Source organism: Anopheles moucheti, chromosome 3 (genome assembly GCF_943734755.1).
Source record: "Anopheles moucheti chromosome 3, idAnoMoucSN_F20_07, whole genome shotgun sequence".
Classification (NCBI taxonomy): domain Eukaryota; kingdom Metazoa; phylum Arthropoda; class Insecta; order Diptera; family Culicidae; genus Anopheles; species Anopheles moucheti.
Window position 1 is genome coordinate 65,615,830 of NC_069141.1, and position 17,997 is coordinate 65,633,826.

The 17,997-nt window shown below is 41.7% G+C and overlaps 4 protein-coding genes across 4 annotated transcripts; 3 read left to right on the forward strand and 1 right to left on the reverse strand.

Moving 5' to 3' along the window:
- The first annotated feature begins 151 nt into the window (after positions 1-151).
- On the forward strand, positions 152-2,859 carry LOC128303981 (kinesin-like protein subito). The gene is made up of 4 exons (XM_053041090.1): positions 152-240; positions 742-2,273; positions 2,350-2,560; positions 2,647-2,859. Exons 2-4 carry the CDS (start codon positions 766-768, stop codon positions 2,800-2,802), a joined length of 1,875 nt encoding a protein of 624 aa, XP_052897050.1. The 5' UTR covers positions 152-240; positions 742-765; the 3' UTR covers positions 2,803-2,859.
- Positions 2,860-3,321: 462 nt separating this feature from the next.
- On the forward strand, positions 3,322-5,793 carry LOC128301851 (tyrosine-protein kinase transmembrane receptor Ror2). The gene is made up of 4 exons (XM_053038499.1): positions 3,322-3,832; positions 3,912-4,191; positions 4,266-4,508; positions 4,573-5,793. The coding sequence occupies exons 1-4, from the start codon at positions 3,440-3,442 to the stop codon at positions 5,745-5,747; spliced, it is 2,091 nt and encodes a 696-aa protein (XP_052894459.1). The 5' UTR covers positions 3,322-3,439; the 3' UTR covers positions 5,748-5,793.
- Positions 5,794-14,888: 9,095 nt separating this feature from the next.
- Positions 14,889-15,431, reverse strand: LOC128305159 (uncharacterized). Its single transcript, XM_053042479.1, has 2 exons — positions 15,423-15,431; positions 14,889-15,353 (listed from the first exon to the last, which is right to left on the reverse strand). Exons 1-2 carry the CDS (start codon positions 15,429-15,431, stop codon positions 14,889-14,891), a joined length of 474 nt encoding a protein of 157 aa, XP_052898439.1.
- Positions 15,432-17,173: 1,742 nt separating this feature from the next.
- LOC128304682 (uncharacterized) lies at positions 17,174-17,566 on the forward strand. The gene is made up of 2 exons (XM_053041891.1): positions 17,174-17,182; positions 17,261-17,566. Exons 1-2 carry the CDS (start codon positions 17,174-17,176, stop codon positions 17,564-17,566), a joined length of 315 nt encoding a protein of 104 aa, XP_052897851.1.
- Positions 17,567-17,997: the final 431 nt, after the last annotated feature.

Consider the following 17,997-nt stretch of genomic DNA (forward strand, 5'->3'; position numbering starts at 1 on the left):
CACTGCTAGGAAATGAAGCGATGGGACAGCGAAACCCGGAGCGAAATTATGCACAAGCCAAGCGACGGCAGTTGTCAAAATTGTGCGGGCCCAATGACAGCTGCTGTCATTAATTTGAACAAAAAACTTCAACTGTCGTCAAAACAAGCCGCAACGACGAAGTAGCGAGCTGCATGTACACTGTGTACCAGAACTGGAAGAAAGTGTTAATTTTTACTCGGTATTATCGATAATTATTGGGTAAGTATGATTGGCCGAAGGTAAAATGGATGATTTTGTTACGCCGGTTACGCAAAAAAGGTGATTTCAAGAAAGATTGATAAGTAAAACCATTGACTCCATTTGCAATCAAAGATGGGATCAAAGCTTTCCCGATTTGATGCGTCTTTTGTGGAACAATAGTTGTTTCGCGGAACGGCCCTGAACAGCAGATTTAGTGTAAAGAATTCCTACGCTGGTTTTTACTACACTCAGGATCGATGTTATCCTGCTTCTGGTACATACAAATGAAATAAACAGAAATGTTAGGTCAATACCGCCGTGGTTGTAGTGCCACAAAGAAGAAGGTCGATGTTTGGCGCAAGCTTCAATTAGCTATTGTGCTATTTTTCTATTAAAATTATATTACCAGGGCCGTTCGGTTTTCTTTACATCGACGCAAATGAGGTTTGCAGTCGGTTGGAAGCTGCTGACAGCAGAAAATCAATCATACAGTCCAAATAATGCTTATGCTTTTTCTAGTCCCATTTGTATACGTTCGGAGAAATGAAACGTGCGCAACCTTCGTTTTTGAATGCGATCGAAAACAGCGTTGATCGCCGCCGGCGTCCTCGCCCGATCAGTCGCATTAGGTTGGAAACTTTGCTGGCTGATGATCGTCAATCGTGTGTGTCTTTGCCTCAGGGATCATCGATGGCACCTACCGAAGTGCTGGACGAAGTCATGGAGGAACAGTACGAACAGGATGGTAATGAGTTAAAGGAAGAGGAAACGGTCAAGGTGTGTCTGCGCCTGCGTCCTTACGGAAAGATCACTTTCAAAATCAAGGACAAAACATTGATCGCCCGCTGCCAGGGTGAAAATCAGTCCTCGTCCGAAAAGCACTACACATTTAGCAACGTGTTCGACGAACATGTTTCTCAGGCAGAAGTCTACGATTGCTGCATTCGTCCCACAATCCGTCCGACAATAGGAGAACCAGGTGCCACCTTTTTGACGTATGGAACATCAGGTTCCGGTAAAACGTACACATTGCTGGGAACAGAAGAGCAACCCGGCATAGTGCCACGTTCAATTGAGCAGATTTACGAGGAACTGTACGATAACATATCGACCGAACCCAGTCTGAAGATGGAGTGCATGAAACCCATACCGCTGAGTGACGAATCGGTGCTGGATGAGTTGCGAAAACTGCGGATGATCAAGACACGTCTTCAGGGTTCCGAGGAAAGCACGGCAATTATCAGCGAGATTATCCAGAGCCAGCATCAGTTTCAGCCGCTAGAAATGGGAGACAAGCGAGTATTCATTTGGATATCGTTCGTAGAAATCTACAATGAAAATGTGTACGATTTGCTGACCGTAGACGGAGACTATGGAAAGCGAAAACCGATGAAGGTGCTTTCGAACGATGGAAATGCCTATATCAAAGGTCTGTCTACGCTGTATGCTGGAACGAAAGAAGATGCATACAATTTGCTTCAGTACGGTTTGCAGAGTGCCACGTACGGTGCTACGGATGTGAATAGTAATTCCAGTCGATCGCACAGTATCTTCACGGTTACTGTCATCACGCATTCGGTTTCGACGCAGCGAATTTCGCAATCGGTTTACAAGTTTTGTGATCTTGCCGGATCGGAACGACTGAAGAAAACCGGAACCACGGGCGACCGTTTGAAAGAGGCACAGAAAATCAACACCTCGCTACTTGTGCTCGGTCGCTGCCTGGAGACGGTTCACAAGAATCAGAAATCGAAGAGAATTCACGATCTGGTACCGGTACGCGATTCCAAGCTCACCATGATCATTCAATCGGCACTGCTCGGCAAAGAACCGATGACGATGATTGTCAACATATATCCGACGGAAGAGTTTTACGATGAAAATTTGAATGTGCTGAACTTCTCCTCGATCGCCAAGCAGATCGTTATCAGCAAGGAACCGAAGATTATGAAAGCACCGCATAGCACACGGTATTCATTTTTCCTATCCCAGGCAATGAGCAGCCCGTCCTCAAAGATAGACACAAATCAGCTGCTGTTGGAGTACGAGAGGTGAGTGAGCTCCAGGATTGAAGCTTTTGTTATGAACCAGTGCATTGATGTTGTTTTTTTTTCATTTTCCCGACAGTATGAAGCACGAAAATGATCGTCTAATTGCTGAAGCGGAACAGAAAAATGCCGAGATTGTATGTCTTAAAAAGAAGTTGGCTATACAGGAGTTCCAGCTTCGCAACGAACTGACGGATAATTTTCAGCAACATTTCGCAAAAATGGAAGAGTCGTACCAGTTGCGCATTCAGAGTGCACAAGAACTGGCCATACTTCCCTTCAAACATCAGGTAATGTATCGAAAGGCACTTTTTCATAAAACAACATGAGAGCTTTAGGTTAATAATGGTACGATGGTTTGGTGCTGTATTTCTAGCTGGCCGTGCTAGAGAAGAAACTCAAATCAAAGGAACAAACGATAATGGAAATGGAAGACGAGCAGGACGATTATGAAAAGAAACTGAAGGCTTATGAGGAAGAGCTGAACACTTGTCGCCTGCAGCAAAGCCGTGTTCGAAGACTGTCCCTTTAAAAGTGAGGAGTCCTCATTATTTTACGTTTCCTTTCACAAATACACTAGTTTTATATTTCATTTATAATACAAAGTATGATTTTCGGGAAAGAATTTGAGTAATGGTGGAGAAAACTAACTTTGAATATTGAACAACGCATCGTTTGAAAATTACATATGGAAAATTGTGCAACTTTTCGCCCAATTCAAAAATTAGAGCGAATTTGGGCGATATGCGACACATTTGGATATTTCAACTGACTCACTGGTCAAAAGTAATCACTATGGCATAAGGAATGCTGTCAACTGTCAGAAAAGTTGCGAACAAGAGCACAACAAAACGGAGTTGTAAAAAATGGAGAATGAAAATAATCAGAAAAAGGCAAAAGTGATGGAAAAGATGAATCTTTCTTAAAAACAGTTACAACCATCGTCGTAGTTGTAGCGCCGTAGTGGATTTGGCATTCAAGTGTAAAAAATCGCACCCATTTCAATCCATGAAAATTGGGGTCAAGTGCACTTTAGTACAGGCGACGGGGGTTCCAGCGTTCGGGGCAGCTAATTCGATCCGTGGTTTGTGTGCAGTGAAATAATTGAAAGCAGATTTCTATTACCGCTCGCTGCACGACGGTAACTCCAACACGGTGAGGGATTGAAGATGACCAGCGACCGTGGTATCTCTGCAGCTGGTCCTCGCTGTGGTCGAAGACAATGGGTGCTTTTGTCCTCTGTGGCATACGTCGTCGTGCTTGTGTTGCTAGCGTCCTTAACCACACCTAGCTCAGTGTCGGCGGTTTCAACTGCGGCCGCATCGCTTCGACACGGTGGCGTTGGAACCAAAGATACATTCGTGTATGAAGATGCCGGAACAGAGGAGGAAGGCTACTGCGCACCATACAACGGGAAGGTTTGCAAACGATTCATCAACAGTCGCCAGGTGTGGTACAGTCGCAAAGATGGAAATGGAGGTTGGGAAAACGAAAAAATTACCACCGCACTGTTTGACGATCTCATAACCGATCTACCACAGTACTGTCGTCCCGCTGCCGAGGTAATTACACCGTGAATTAATCAGTACAAGATGTTTAAAAAAAGTACTATTACTCAACGTCAACTTTCCTTATCCCTAGAAACTGCTATGTGCGTACGCTTTTCCTCAGTGTGTCATCAATGAGGGTTCTACTATACGGTTGCCGTTATGCTACGAAGATTGCGTAGCAACGTATCTGCAATTTTGCTACAATGATTGGGCACTGATAGAGGAAAAGAAGGAACGCGGCGATGTCATTAAATCTAGAGGCCATTTCCGGCTTCCGAACTGCGAGGAACTTCCACGATACAACAAAACAGCCAAACCACCCGTTTGCTCGCACGTGGGTCTGACCGAGCTGGTCTCCGAAGAAGTAACCTGTAGGTTTTCAAATACGCAACCTTTTGCACACGATATGTATTTATGGTATTTTCCCTCTATGTCCCCTCTATAGACGATTGCCGAATGGGAAATGGAAGATTTTATCTTGGCACGGTCAATGTAACCAGCACGGGTATTCCCTGTCAAAAATGGGACTCACAAGAACCACATTCGCACCATAAGCCACCGTTGGTGTTTGCCGAGCTGCAGGATGCGGAAAACTATTGCCGAAATGCGGGTGGCGAAGAACCGACGCCGTGGTGCTACACAACCGATAAAACCGTACGATGGCAAGCTTGTGATATTCCGCTATGTCGTAAGTAGTTTCTATTTATTTACCATACATAAAGAATTCAATTACATATCCATTTTTGTTCCAGCAAACTCTACCGATGCCAGTGACATTCGAGGCAAAATTGACATGAAAATGGAATCGGTGTTCACCCCATCGATGATATTTCTACTATCGGGAATTGGTTTCGTGGCTATTGTACTCCTCCATCTGATGGTGTTGCTTTGCTATCGCGTATCGCGCCATCGGCGCAATCGCCGGCAGTCGTTTGCAGCTGGTTACAATACTGCGGCATCCCAGGACGGTCAAGGGATCGATATTAATAAGCTTCCTTCGAACATAAACTATCATCGCACCGGTGCTCAGTTGAATCCGAAGCTAGAAAAGCTGGAATTTCCTCGCAACAACATCATCTACATCAAGGATCTTGGCCAGGGTGCGTTCGGTCGGGTATTTCAAGCTAAAGCACCCGGGCTCGTAGCTGGAGAAGATTTTACGCTAGTCGCTGTAAAGATGCTGAAGGATGAGGCAAGCCAAGATCTGCAGGTGGATTTCGAACGGGAAGCTTGCCTGCTGGCTGAGTTTGACCATCCAAACATAGTGAAGCTATTGGGCGTTTGTGCAATCGGGCGGCCGATGTGTTTGTTGTTTGAGTTTATGGCTCGGGGAGATTTGAACGAATTTTTACGCCAATGTTCTCCGTTTGCACAACAAAATCGGGCTGACAGTATCAGCACCGAGCTGTCCCACGGTGATCTGCTGAACATTGCGCATCAGATAGCGTCCGGTATGGTGTACCTTTCGGAGCGCAAATTTGTGCACCGCGATCTGGCGACCCGCAACTGTCTGATCGACGATCATATGGTGGTGAAAATCGCGGACTTTGGTTTGTCACACAAGATTTATCTACAGGATTACTACAAGGGTGACGAGAACGATGCCATTCCGATACGCTGGATGCCGCTGGAGAGCATCCTGTACAACAAGTACACGATCGAGTCAGATGTCTGGGCATACGGTGTATGTCTGTGGGAGATATTCTCCTTTGCCATGCAACCGTATTACGGTATGACGCACGAGGAGGTGGTAAAGTTCGTGAAGGAAGGTAATATGCTTGGTTGCCCGGAAAACACACCGTTAACCGTGTACGATCTGATGCGCAAATGCTGGAGCCGAAAGCCGAACGACAGGCCCAGTTTTCATGTGATCTATCAGAAGCTGCAACAGATACGGGCGGATTTCGACGGAAAAATGTTGATGTAGCCACAGCCGGTGTCATCTTGAGGTGAGTAGTAGCAGTAGTAGTAGTAGTAGCAGTAGTAGTAGTAGTAGCCCAAGAACCATCACTGCCACAGGAAGGTAGCTTAAACGGTAGCGTGTAATCGTGGCGCAGTGACCGCAGTTGTGTAATATACATGTATGATGATGCCTGTCAATATTTCTTAGCATCGGTATGTACGTATTTTATGCGCAACGGTTTACCAATGGAACCAAACGCATGAAAAGATACCATTGTTGGTAAAGAAGCTCCGTGTTCGCACTAAACATACCTACAGACGGTCTTTTTTCTGCAGGACAGAGAGTGCAAAAATGCTCATTATGAATATTAATTAACGAGTATTCATTTTTATTTTCATCAGACATATTAAATATTTTAGAGTACATTTGAAATAGTATTTATTATCAATGATAACCATTTTATGTTTTACAAATGCACTCATAATTCAAGACTTTACATTAAATGCCACAGGAACAGACTGCCAATGGAAATCTCAGTATTTTAGTTAGTATTTATTACATTCATTTTTGATTATTGCAATTTTATCACCATTTGGAATCAAAACGATCCAACGTTCATTTCACAAACGACGAATTATTTTGCAAAAACAATCTATTTATACGGTAGTTTATATCTATATCCAAAAATTGACTCTTGCATTGATAAACATGACGTGTATCGATCGGCAATACGGAATCGACCATATCGACCATAAGTTTGTTAGTGAAACGAATTAGGTTAAAGTATGTTTTTTCGCTTCTCAATGCTCAGAAATATGGACTCAAAGCTAATTCTCCTTAGTCATAAATTTTAAATATAGATTCTCTGGTGCGATCCGTTTTATTGTAACATACAAACAAACACAGATGGAACTGAAGGCAAACCTTTCGACGGTTGGATTATTTGGATCATGTTGAGATGAATTGGCATGCTTCAATTTTATCCAACTTCCAGTGTGAAGAACTAATGTAATAAGATTCTCCCCAATAGCATGTAAGTGATACACATCAATAATGATGTATCAGTTTTGATATGGATTGACTACTCACCAGCTCCTCCTATTCATTACGCTCGGGTTGGTAAATTGACCAGTTTTATAGTCGCTTGTTTTCAAACAGTAGTTGTTCCCGGTTTACCCTCAGACACGAACGGTAACGCCGGTGACGAGATATGTTAGCCCGTAAGTACCTCCCAGCGCCAAGTGTTTGGCTGTTTGATTGATTAGATTACTAGAGAGAGAGAGAGAGAGAGAGAGAGATGAGGGCTATTAGTTTAGGTGGGGCTGCTAGAACCCAAAGACCATTTTAATTATTGACTGCAAAGGTGTTTTGTAGAATTATACCAGATGGTTGCGATAAGGCGATAGGGTACGAGCAGTGTGATGGAACAAAGATGTAGCGACGTACGCATGCAAATGAAAGCCCGCCGGACTGGCATTATGTATGATAAATCCTGCCGCACACCTAAGCGCGTTCGGTTGGCAGTTAAGATTACGTATAACTTTAAAGTAAATACAAATGATTAAGTGAAACAAAAAAGAAATGAGAACTAAAAGCGATGAACCAGAAACAAACCAAAAAAGCATACAAACCAAGTGGAAAATAAATATATAAATGTGTTTTGTCTCATCCACCCGTGTTTGATGTGGTTTAAAAATTAGATATGTACACAAAAAAAAAAATGTTGCGACATGATGCTCTGTGTGTTCGTGTGTGAGAGTGAAGCATAAACATGCGGATGATAGCACAAAACGTGGAGACGTTCGTGAAAGAAATTGGAGAGGTGACTAATCGTCATCACCTCAATCGTATGGCGGCGTGGCGGCGCGGAGCCGAAACGTCATTCGGAACTGAAGCGAGCACGTGCTGTGTCGTCATTGCAAGGAATTTCCTTGCGTATTTGCAGTTGCGCAAAAAACCAAACAGCACTTACTCGGAGGCGAAAACATTCAAAAGCTATCGGGAAGAGTTAACCGTTTGAGTGTGCAATGAAGTGTGTACAGTTTAAGTGATCTTCTTGTTTGCAATACGATGGCTGAGCTGCGGGGAGTTGCATACATGAGTCAGGGCTTTGAAATTAGTCACTTTAATGACCGGAGCCGTAAAAAATCAGTAATGTTGTTCTTTTGAACGCGATTTTGTGAAGTAGCTTTGCTTTCCAATAAGCAAGATATGCGAGAAAGAGTTCTTGTATCTGGATAACTCTAAATTATTGACACACATATTTTCTAGTCACATTTTGAATTGAAATTTTTGAATCATAAACGGTGGTACGACCGTAGTTTCGTTTGTCAACTACTTGAGCAACGAAATCCGGCGGCGCATTATTATAGGAAAACGATGCTTTCTATGAGTCCCACAAACTTTTACCATCCAGAGGACCCAGAAAAGGAGTTAGAAAATACAGTATATGTCGCACTTTGATAGCCTTCAGTGGCTATGTGTCTTGCGGAGGACACCATCACTCTTGTCATCTACGAGCGGAAGTTGCTACTGACTATCTTTGGTGGTATTTTGTAGTAGAGCGTGTGAGAAGCAGAACAAACAAATACCTAAGACAGGCTGGGACACGTTGTGAGGATGTTCTACTTATGCCTAACCTGGTAGATGCTCGTCTCCAATCCGTTTGTCGCCCGTAGCTGGATCACAATTCCACTCTAGTCGGAGATGGGATGCAGCCGCGGCTGGAAGAAAACAGCCCTCGACCTAGTTTACCAAAATTAAAGTTTTCTTACACACCAGGAAAGTCTTGAAGTACTTGAGTCCCCCTTAGATCCCTTGAAGTTTTCGTGTGTTAAGAGTGTAAAGCCCTGCACTTGGAGCGATTGATGGCGTCAAAGTGTCTGTTGGAATACATGAAAGTAATGACAGCAATTTCAAATCCACCATTGGTCGTGTTTAATTTTGTTTGGCATACTGTACATGAAGTTTGAGTAATATCTGGGCAATATAATAACGAACTCAAGAACACAAACAGAAATCCCATCCGAATAACCCACAGGAATTGGTGCTATAAACCTATTCCTGGCAACTGGCCACTCGGATAGCCCAGGCGATTTTATTCACTTATAACTTTTTACTACGAATCGTAGCTATTCAAAACTTGATATATATGTGAAATTCACGGTATTTTTCCATAAAATGTATGTGAGGCATTAAAAAAAACAAGTTTTATCATTGTTTTTCGATTATTATTGTTTTCAATACCCCTATTCCTGGCAACCGGGCTACCCGGGCTGCCAGAAAGTTTGGAGGCTTATAACTTTTGAAAACGTAATCCAATATCGATGCAATGTTGAGAAGAAAATTAATGTAACTCTAATAGTTTACATTTCTATTGATATTTCCCCTCAACTCAAAGCCGTTTTCATTTTATGGTTCTTCAAAGTTTACATAATTTTTTACGAAAAAATTATAAAACATCAACAATAATTATTTAAGAACAAAATTTCCACAACAAAATGCCCGTCGGGGGTGCGATTAAGATGATTAAGAGGTCAAAATCCATTTCGCACTCCCTGCCATACGAGCCCGATGCTCGCTGTTCGAAATTCGTTGCCAGTCACGTGTTATGCTTTTTAACGTCACACGCGCGAGAGTGTATCCCGGCGCGAGATGATTGCGGGATGATTCAGCCCGTGCGAAGGGAATCCGTCCACCGTCTTCCCTGCCATATTTACCGTTGACAAGCAAGCGGCGGAGGCGGTGTGTGCAGTGCGGAGACTGTGTCAACAGTTCGGTGTTCGTGGGATAGTTTACGCGCCTTCTTCCAAACTGGATCCGAACCGACCGTGTGGCGCCAATGAACTGCGCGGGGCAACACCCAGTACGTCATCAAGGCCGAAGGCGCGTCGGGTGAGTGTCACGCCGCTTGTTGAAAGGGGCCCGTACGCGTGTTGGTAAGGAGCGTCCGCGTATTCGTGCCCGTGCGACCAGACCAGTTGGCCTGACGCAGATACGAACCGCGACCGCGTAGACGACGAAGCTTCGTCGCGTTTGTGCGTGAGGTGGGAGGTCCGAAAAAGCGCACGTGCACCGGCGTGGCATCATCGGACCGTGGTTGGGTTTGGGGACAAAAAAAAAATGAATAAATAATTCACCCATGTGGTTGTGTGTGTCGTGCGGGGACTGGCGGGAGACATACTTTCTTTGGCGCTGCTGCTACTGCATGTCTGATTGATGCGCGGTTGGAAATATTGGAAAGTGGCGTATTTCCCGTGGGCAATACCAACGGGGGCATGGCAGTGGGTTGGTTCGTGTTTTGTTTTGGTGCTTGTTTAATTTTATTCATTTTCAGGTTCTGCATAGTTAGCACCTCGATGGTATAATGCAAAGAATGGTAAGGTTTTTTCGCTGGGTGTGCGGGAAATTTTATGGGTGGGTCCGTTACAGGCAATATGCTTTGTTTTTTTTGGGGAAACTGGTTTAATCTGGTAAGGTTTATGAATATTCGGCGTTGATGATAATGACAAACAATGTTTTTTTTTGGTGTCTTTAGCAGGATTTACAACAGATGTTACAAGAGCATGTTTTATACATCTTTTTTTTGTACACCAATCTCAGTTTTTTTTTATTTTGTGTAGCTAATTGTTTTTCTAAGTTTGTTTATTTTTGCATTTATTTTTGTAGTGTGCTTCGTTCTTTGCCAGTACAAACCAAAGGCCTGCCGGTTCTAGGTATCCGTCATTTTATTGCCAAAAGGATACCCTTTTTCCATCCATTAATAGAACAAAACTTCAAACCATTGTTCTCCAAAATTATGCTATAAATTTTTGTTTATTAAGTATTTTTAATGAATGGTTTTCGTTTCATGATATTACGGTATTGTGTCCCAGGAGTCTAATTCAACTGTTATCTCTCTCTCTCTCTTTTTAATTTAATTTTGATTTGCTATTTACAAATTTTGGTAAACCTTGAATAATATTATTGAATTCAATTATTATAGAGCACTCACAACTAAAGCAGTGCAAAGTGTAGGTTAAAAAAAAAAGACAAGAAATGTTGTGGATGGCTCACGTTCTATGTGAATAATACTTTATCTAAAGCTAACTAAAAAAATTAAAGTTTAAGTATGTAATAATAGTATTGTGCTTAGTATCGTTTTCAAATACAGTGGAGCGCCGATTATCCGGGTGGCTGATTATCCGTGGAAATGATAGCTCCAAAGGAAGTTTGACACATGCCTTGCAACATTGTTGAGGGAAGCAATGAAAGAACCAGTGGCGGATCTAACGGTGGGAGCAGTACACGGTCGACTAGGGACGTCGTCGTGTGAGGGCTCAAGATAAAGTAGTTAGTAGTATGGTTAGTAGTAAAAGTCCCTTCCTCCGTTCAACTATTTTAAAATTTGGGTCAATAACTATCATTCCGCCAAGGACCTCCAAGTGGATTGATCTGCCACTGGAATGAGGCCATTTAATAGATAAAAAGAGTTCCAATGCTTAAAATAAAACTACAACTACAATATTGTTGTAACAATCGATATTTGACTGTATACTAAAGAGAAAAAGGAGAAATAAATTATCTTAATCATTCTTTTTTCAAATTTATCTCAATAAATATAAGTATTAGTATATTAAGTATAAATAACACGAATTGTTTCTTGATGAATACAAACTACACACGGTATGAGAAAATTTAAAAGGTGTTTTAAAGTTTGTCATCGTCCTTCCATTGGGTGGCCCAAGTTTGAACACCCAAATCTCCTCTACGTGAGTCAAATTAATGTTCCAACTTTTAAGGATTTAAGCATATAGACACACATAGACCTCGAACCTTACATACCAATGCCTTGGAACTGTTTCGCATAGCGTGTGCAACAAGATTTGATTTAAACCATTCTAAGTATCATCTATTTCCATTCCAATGTGTTTCAAATTTTCAACAATCAAAATTCAAAAATTTTCAACTACCCAACAGAAATCGAGTGCGAATCAATCTCTCTTGTGAGACACTTCAATAATTCACGCAATAATTAAACATATCTCCCTCACTTTGTCGATACCTTGTTTTTCATAAGACTACCAGCAAAAACTTGACGAACAAATATGAGATTGTTTATTTCCTCCAAAGTGTTAAACACAACAAAACACCAGTGATACATGGCGTTAATTTCGACGTCGCTTACTGCTACTTATCACACGATAGAAACTATCACAAGCCTTAAATGCACAACTCGCAACACATCTGTCGAGAGTTTATTGGACTTCCGGAGCCCAGCGCCATGCCGGCGATCATGTCATGTTAGCCGTTGATGCCCGTATATCCGCTGCGATAGACGTTGTACGATCTACCAGAAGGGATTGAATCTGCCTGCGAACGGATTCCAGAGGAACCCGATGTTGGTCGACTCCATCGCATCGAAACCTTCGTCGGTGATGGTTGCCGCCAGATCGTAGATGATCGATTTGGCCTGTATAGGGGAAGGAAAAGGAAGGCGTAATTGTAGATCAGTCGGTAATATTCCATATTGTGCGCGAAGATCACTTACATCTCCATCCAGCAACGGTCTCGGATTGCCGGCGATAGCCGACGGGATACTGTCGTCCTTGTGACGTGGCGCATCGATGATGTTGGGTGAGGCGACCGGAAAACCCTCGGTAGTTCCAATCCCCGACAGCAGAAGCATAAGCAGCACCAGAAACACTCTTGCCTTGATCATCTGCATCCTTACAAGGTGTTTACTTCACTTGGTGGTGAGTTTGCGAGACTATGGAGAATACTTTTCCGAAATTCGACAAAATTCTTACTGACCCTGGGTTTAGAGCATCAGGTCCGTTTTATAAGATCCCCGTCGGTACGACGCGTCTGCTCGAACAAGGGACGCGTATGTGCTCGGTGATCATCGCTATGTATTTTATTCGGCTCCACCGAAAAAACAAAATATGGTGACGATCCAAAGATGCGGGCTGTAAGTACGAACGATTGTTTACATACTTTTCATCTAGCATCCTTCGGAATTCTCGAACGTTTGCGCTGATATCATGGGCCGGTTCCCATCCGTCCGGTAATGCTGTGTAGATAAAGCGCCGTTTGTGTGCGTTCCGGCGGGCTATCGGCTCCGTTAGTTTGTGGGTGAAGCAAACGAACCAGCATCCTGAGTGTCCATCGAAAGAAAACATATCTGCACGTGTTACGGATGATGTCGTCACCGTTTGCGAAGCTGTGCGATCGGTTCGCACCGGAGTCCGATCGGCCACGAACGGTTTCAACTTCAACGCAGACCAGGCACGCCAACAGACCCATCATGTCCAGTCCTGGTCCGAGCGGTATCCAGACTGGTTCGCTGGTAGTTCCCAAATCAGACCTCCAAAACGTTCGGTGCGGTTAGTACCGCCCCCCGAAGAAACTCACTTGAACGGATGGAACCACCTGTAAGAGAATAAGGGAGTGTCGAATGGAGTAGTGAGATCATTAGGCGCGAACGTTTCACGCGCATAGCATCCATCCATCCGCGCACATCCACATCCATCAATAGGACGCATTATTGCCTAAGCAGTTACAGCGTAGAAGATTAGTTAATGCGGATGCATGATATTTCGGGCTTTTCGGTTAATTTTCCCATTGTGCTACGACGGTTAGTTTATATCTTTATTCCGGTTCTGGCCGGGTTAGTAGTGTGTCGATGTGTTGACACAAAAGTATATAACGTTTCTTGGTGTAATAAATGAGTGTGTGAGTAAATAGTTCGGCGTTGTGTCACTGTGATCATATTATCGAATTTGTTAAGACTAAGACTTAAGGGTTTTTTGTCTAAGCAAGCGATGTAGGGGGATTTTAATAAAGTCATTACAAAACAATGATTTTGAAGGAAAAGAATAAAAATAGCATGGCTCATTTTATTGGACATAAAATAAATGGAAGTAAAATTATAACAAAACTGTGGTATGTCAACACTATATTCATAAAACACCTTCTTTAATTTAAGAGTTCCCGAAACACTTTTTGTGTCGCATGAGATTTACATGCGCAGTGGATGGAATAAGTTAACTAAATGGATATTTTTCTGCGGTCTGGTTCTTCTGAGGCACACAAGTATTAGTTAGTAGGTTATAAAACATATAAAAGTGTAATATAATAAATATATAAACATTTATTGTAATATTTTTAGGTGTCTTTTAGCGGCAATACGGCCTGGGCGTTGTTCACGAGTAAATAAAGTGTCTTTCAGAAATATTGAAGATCCATATGAAATTGTAATAAATACTTCGATTCAGTAGCCTATTTTAGTTAGGTTCATAAATAAGTGTCTTGCAATGGTTTATAAAAATATATATGCTACTTCATTCGCTTTTACGCGTTGTGTACGTCACGTGGCAAATTCTATCGTGCAACGTGTAACTACACACACACTCGCAAAAAAAAAAGAAACTACTTTCAAACAACATAAAGTCATTTTTTAAATAACACATAAAAAATGACTTTATGTTGTTGTGGTTGTTGTTGTTTATGTTTTATATAAAAAATGACTTAATGTTGTTTAACAAAAGTTTTTTTGTGAGTGTGTGTGTAGTTACACGTTGCACGATGGATGTAAACAAATTTTGAAGATGCTTGAGGATAATTTTTTTAAATATGTCAAGGGATTGCCAAAGACTCGACCAAAATTAATGTACTTAATCTTTTGGTATGTTTAATCACTTGTTTTAATTAAAAAAAAATAATTTCTTCGGCTTGCTGGTTATAAAACGGCTTAAACTATTATAAACACAATATATAGAAGACAACCGAATATGAAAGTAAACTATGCATGATATAAATGATTTATAATATAAAACGAAAGTATCAATTTAAGACTGTATGATGAACATTTGTGTAATGGACGACAAATTTAAGGGTTAAAAGACTTTTGGACACAAGCGACATTGTGCTTTTAAATAAAGTTCACAATTAATAAAACAAGATCAAACCATTTGATTATTGAATTGTCATTTTATTGAAGTTGTACATTATCGTTCAAAATGATCGGCTAAATCATTTTCAATATTTACGTGTTATTAGCAACATTGGTGTAAGAGATATTTGTTATTTGCTATTTATTTTTACATACATTGAATGGATTATGAGCATTCTACTTATTGGCCAGGTACAGTGGACATTGGGTGTTCGAAGATTTGTAACAGTGATTTAGCACGGATAACCGTAGTTGTAGGCGTAGCCGGGGTAGCCATAACTGCCGTATCCACCATATCCACCATATCCACCATATCCGTAGCCATAACTGGGATATGCGCTGTATCCATAGCCTCCATATCCGCCATATCCGCCATATCCGCCATATCCACCATATCCGCCATAACCGCCATAACCGCCATATCCATAGGAAGGATAATAGTGATGATATCCGAACCCGAACGTTTCAGCCTTATCCATATCGTCCTTATTTTCAGCATCGATCGAGACAGCATCCGAAGCGTTGGTTTCTTCCATCACTTTCTTTACCTCGGGGGCGTCCACGTTACGCACACGTCGTACGGGGAGCGGAGCAGGTTGTTGAACCCCAGCAAACTGTCCCGGTAGCGCAGGCTGAAACCCTGGTCTGATTTGTGGTGCGGCGCTGACCAAAGCCACCAGGGCAAGTAGGCAGACAAACTGGTGAGAAAGAAACATATTAGCAACGATCGAGATCGTGTCGCATTGCACCAAAGCGATTGTTCTTACCTTCAGCATAATGGCAAATAAATATGAAAGTTCCACGCTGTATCTCCGAACGTTGTTACCCTCGGGAGGTTCGATTGAAAACTAATACCGGAATGGGATCGGAGAAATGGTTTTTATACCGAATCTTCTCGCGTTCTCACTGACGTCAGCAACGTTCTTGGGTAAACATTAATTTATTACATTTTGGCGCGACATAGGGAAACTGGATTTCACCAGACCAAAGCTCAGCCGTGGTCGGCTTTCGTTAACACCAACCTGTTCTTATGCTCGATGCGCAAAGGACAATACAACGCCAGTCATAAATGTCGCCCGTGGGGGAAAGCACAAACTATAACGATTCTAAATGAGAAAAATCTCTTCATCGCTGCCATGCTGTTATTTTGCACTGCTATATGTAGTTTTGTAAACTATTTAGTTTAATAAGCAGTGATACAGTGCAAACTGTTGCATAGAATGCTAGCGCTTACCGTGGGCAGATTATTATTTGTTTACCGCGTTCATTAACGACTAAGTGTGAAAAATGAATTGCATATCTTGTGGGTGACACATTTATCGTAGCATGATTGGGCGATGAGTGGGCTGGTTAGGTGAGAATGATTTTACGTAAGTGGAAAAAAGTGGCTTACCTTTTTAACACGAATGACTCATTCTAGCCTATGAACAGGGAGTTACAATTTATGCAAGTCATATCGGCGGATTCTTGGGATATGCTATATTGTGTAAAATATCGTATATATATAAATATATTGTGTATATCGTATGTTTTTAGTTTCAAATTCCACATTTTTACGGTCCAAATATCTCAGCCAGTGTTTCATCTAAAGGTTGTTAATTTTTTAATGAGAAATATTACGTTAAAGCTATATTTCAATATTAAACATGTTCTTCTTGCCATCTACTCGTTCAAAGTCGTGAAATCGAGATGATAATAAAAACATTTGCGGCTTGAACTTTAAATATTCCACAACAGATTGATTTAAATAGCTCAACCGGTGCCAAATACCGACGATAGGCATGATCTCTCGCACAGGATTTGCTGCCAAATCGATCCTACCGGATAGCAATCGGTAAGGCGGTAGTCTGGACCTTATTGTATTGAACAATTAAAAATAAAACTTGTTGGAACATTCGTCCACAATTACTAAATATTAATTACATACAAATACGATCTATCATAGCGCCAGTCCCACGATCTTCTACTGTGGCGTTTACGTTTTATGTGCCGAAGTTTGTGGATCGAATCCTATCTAAAATAGCCCTCAGAACCCAACGTTTCTGATAAAATTCCATAACGCATCCAGTATTAATTGCAACATAAACATAACCAATCGGTATTCCATAGTTTCTAGATCCAATACAAGACCTGATAAAAACCTATTAAATTAGAGAGGCCTAGCAAAGTCATTGGCTTAAATGATCATTACGTTTTCCGACGGCCCTCATGAAAATACTACAAACAATGACGCAAATTTGAACCAAGCCGCAGACAATGCAAATGAGCGTCCAGGTGTACGTCACAACTCCATATGGGGGATGAGCGTGCTTCCGATACCGGTTATGCCATGTAAAAGTTTCACCGTACGCTTTCCCGCTGTGACATGTGTGCGAATCATATTCGTCATATTGTAAGCGGCAACAAGTTAGTCGAATTTGTATAAAAGGATATGTTTGACTTAAGAGCAGTATCAGTCAGTTGAACGAAAAGCATCTTGAAAGGTTCTAGCGCACAAAACACTCTGCATCCTACCAAAATGATCAAGGTGAGTGTGTGGAGGAAGATCAAAAGTGAAGAAGATTTACAGAATTGAAATTGATTTGTTATTTGTTTCGTTTAACAGCTTGTGTGTCTGTTTGCCCTCGTCGCCGTAGTGGCCTCAATGCCCAATGGTCCGATGGCCCCGATGAGACAAATTGTAAAGCGCGAAGCAGTGGCACCGGAAGCAACCCAGGTGATGGTTGAGGAGGACGCTCCGGCACAGGAAAGCGCAGTGGAGGCTCAGGACGACATGGATAAGGCCGAAACGTTTGGCTTCGGATACCACAAGGTCATTCACGTCGGAGCTCCATACTACGCGCCCTACCATTACTATCCTCGCTACTATCACGGATATCAAGGATACCATGGATACGGACACTACTGGTAAAGGGGGTGTTCGATGATCAATGTGATCGAAGCTTCAATTGTACATAAATGAATAAATAAAAATAAAAACATTTTGTATATAATAGCAAACTTTTGTTTAACTAATATAATATTAACAATGATTTTGAGAGCAGCGATCATTCAATTCTACTGAATACACTAAGCGGAAATAAATGCTTCTTCACGTGTTATTAAAAATTGTAAGTAATTGGAGAATATGTTTGAAACACATTTGCATCATGCACATTTCTCTTAACCTTATACCGCATTTTACAGCAATAATGCTGCTGATTGTTTTAAATCGTTCAACAATCTGATGCTAAATTTAAGCATGAACTGTACGATTAACATTATATTGCTGGAAAAGAGCTGTAGCAGATAGTTGCTAGACTGAAGGCGATTATGATTTTCTTTAATCCATTGGATTAATCA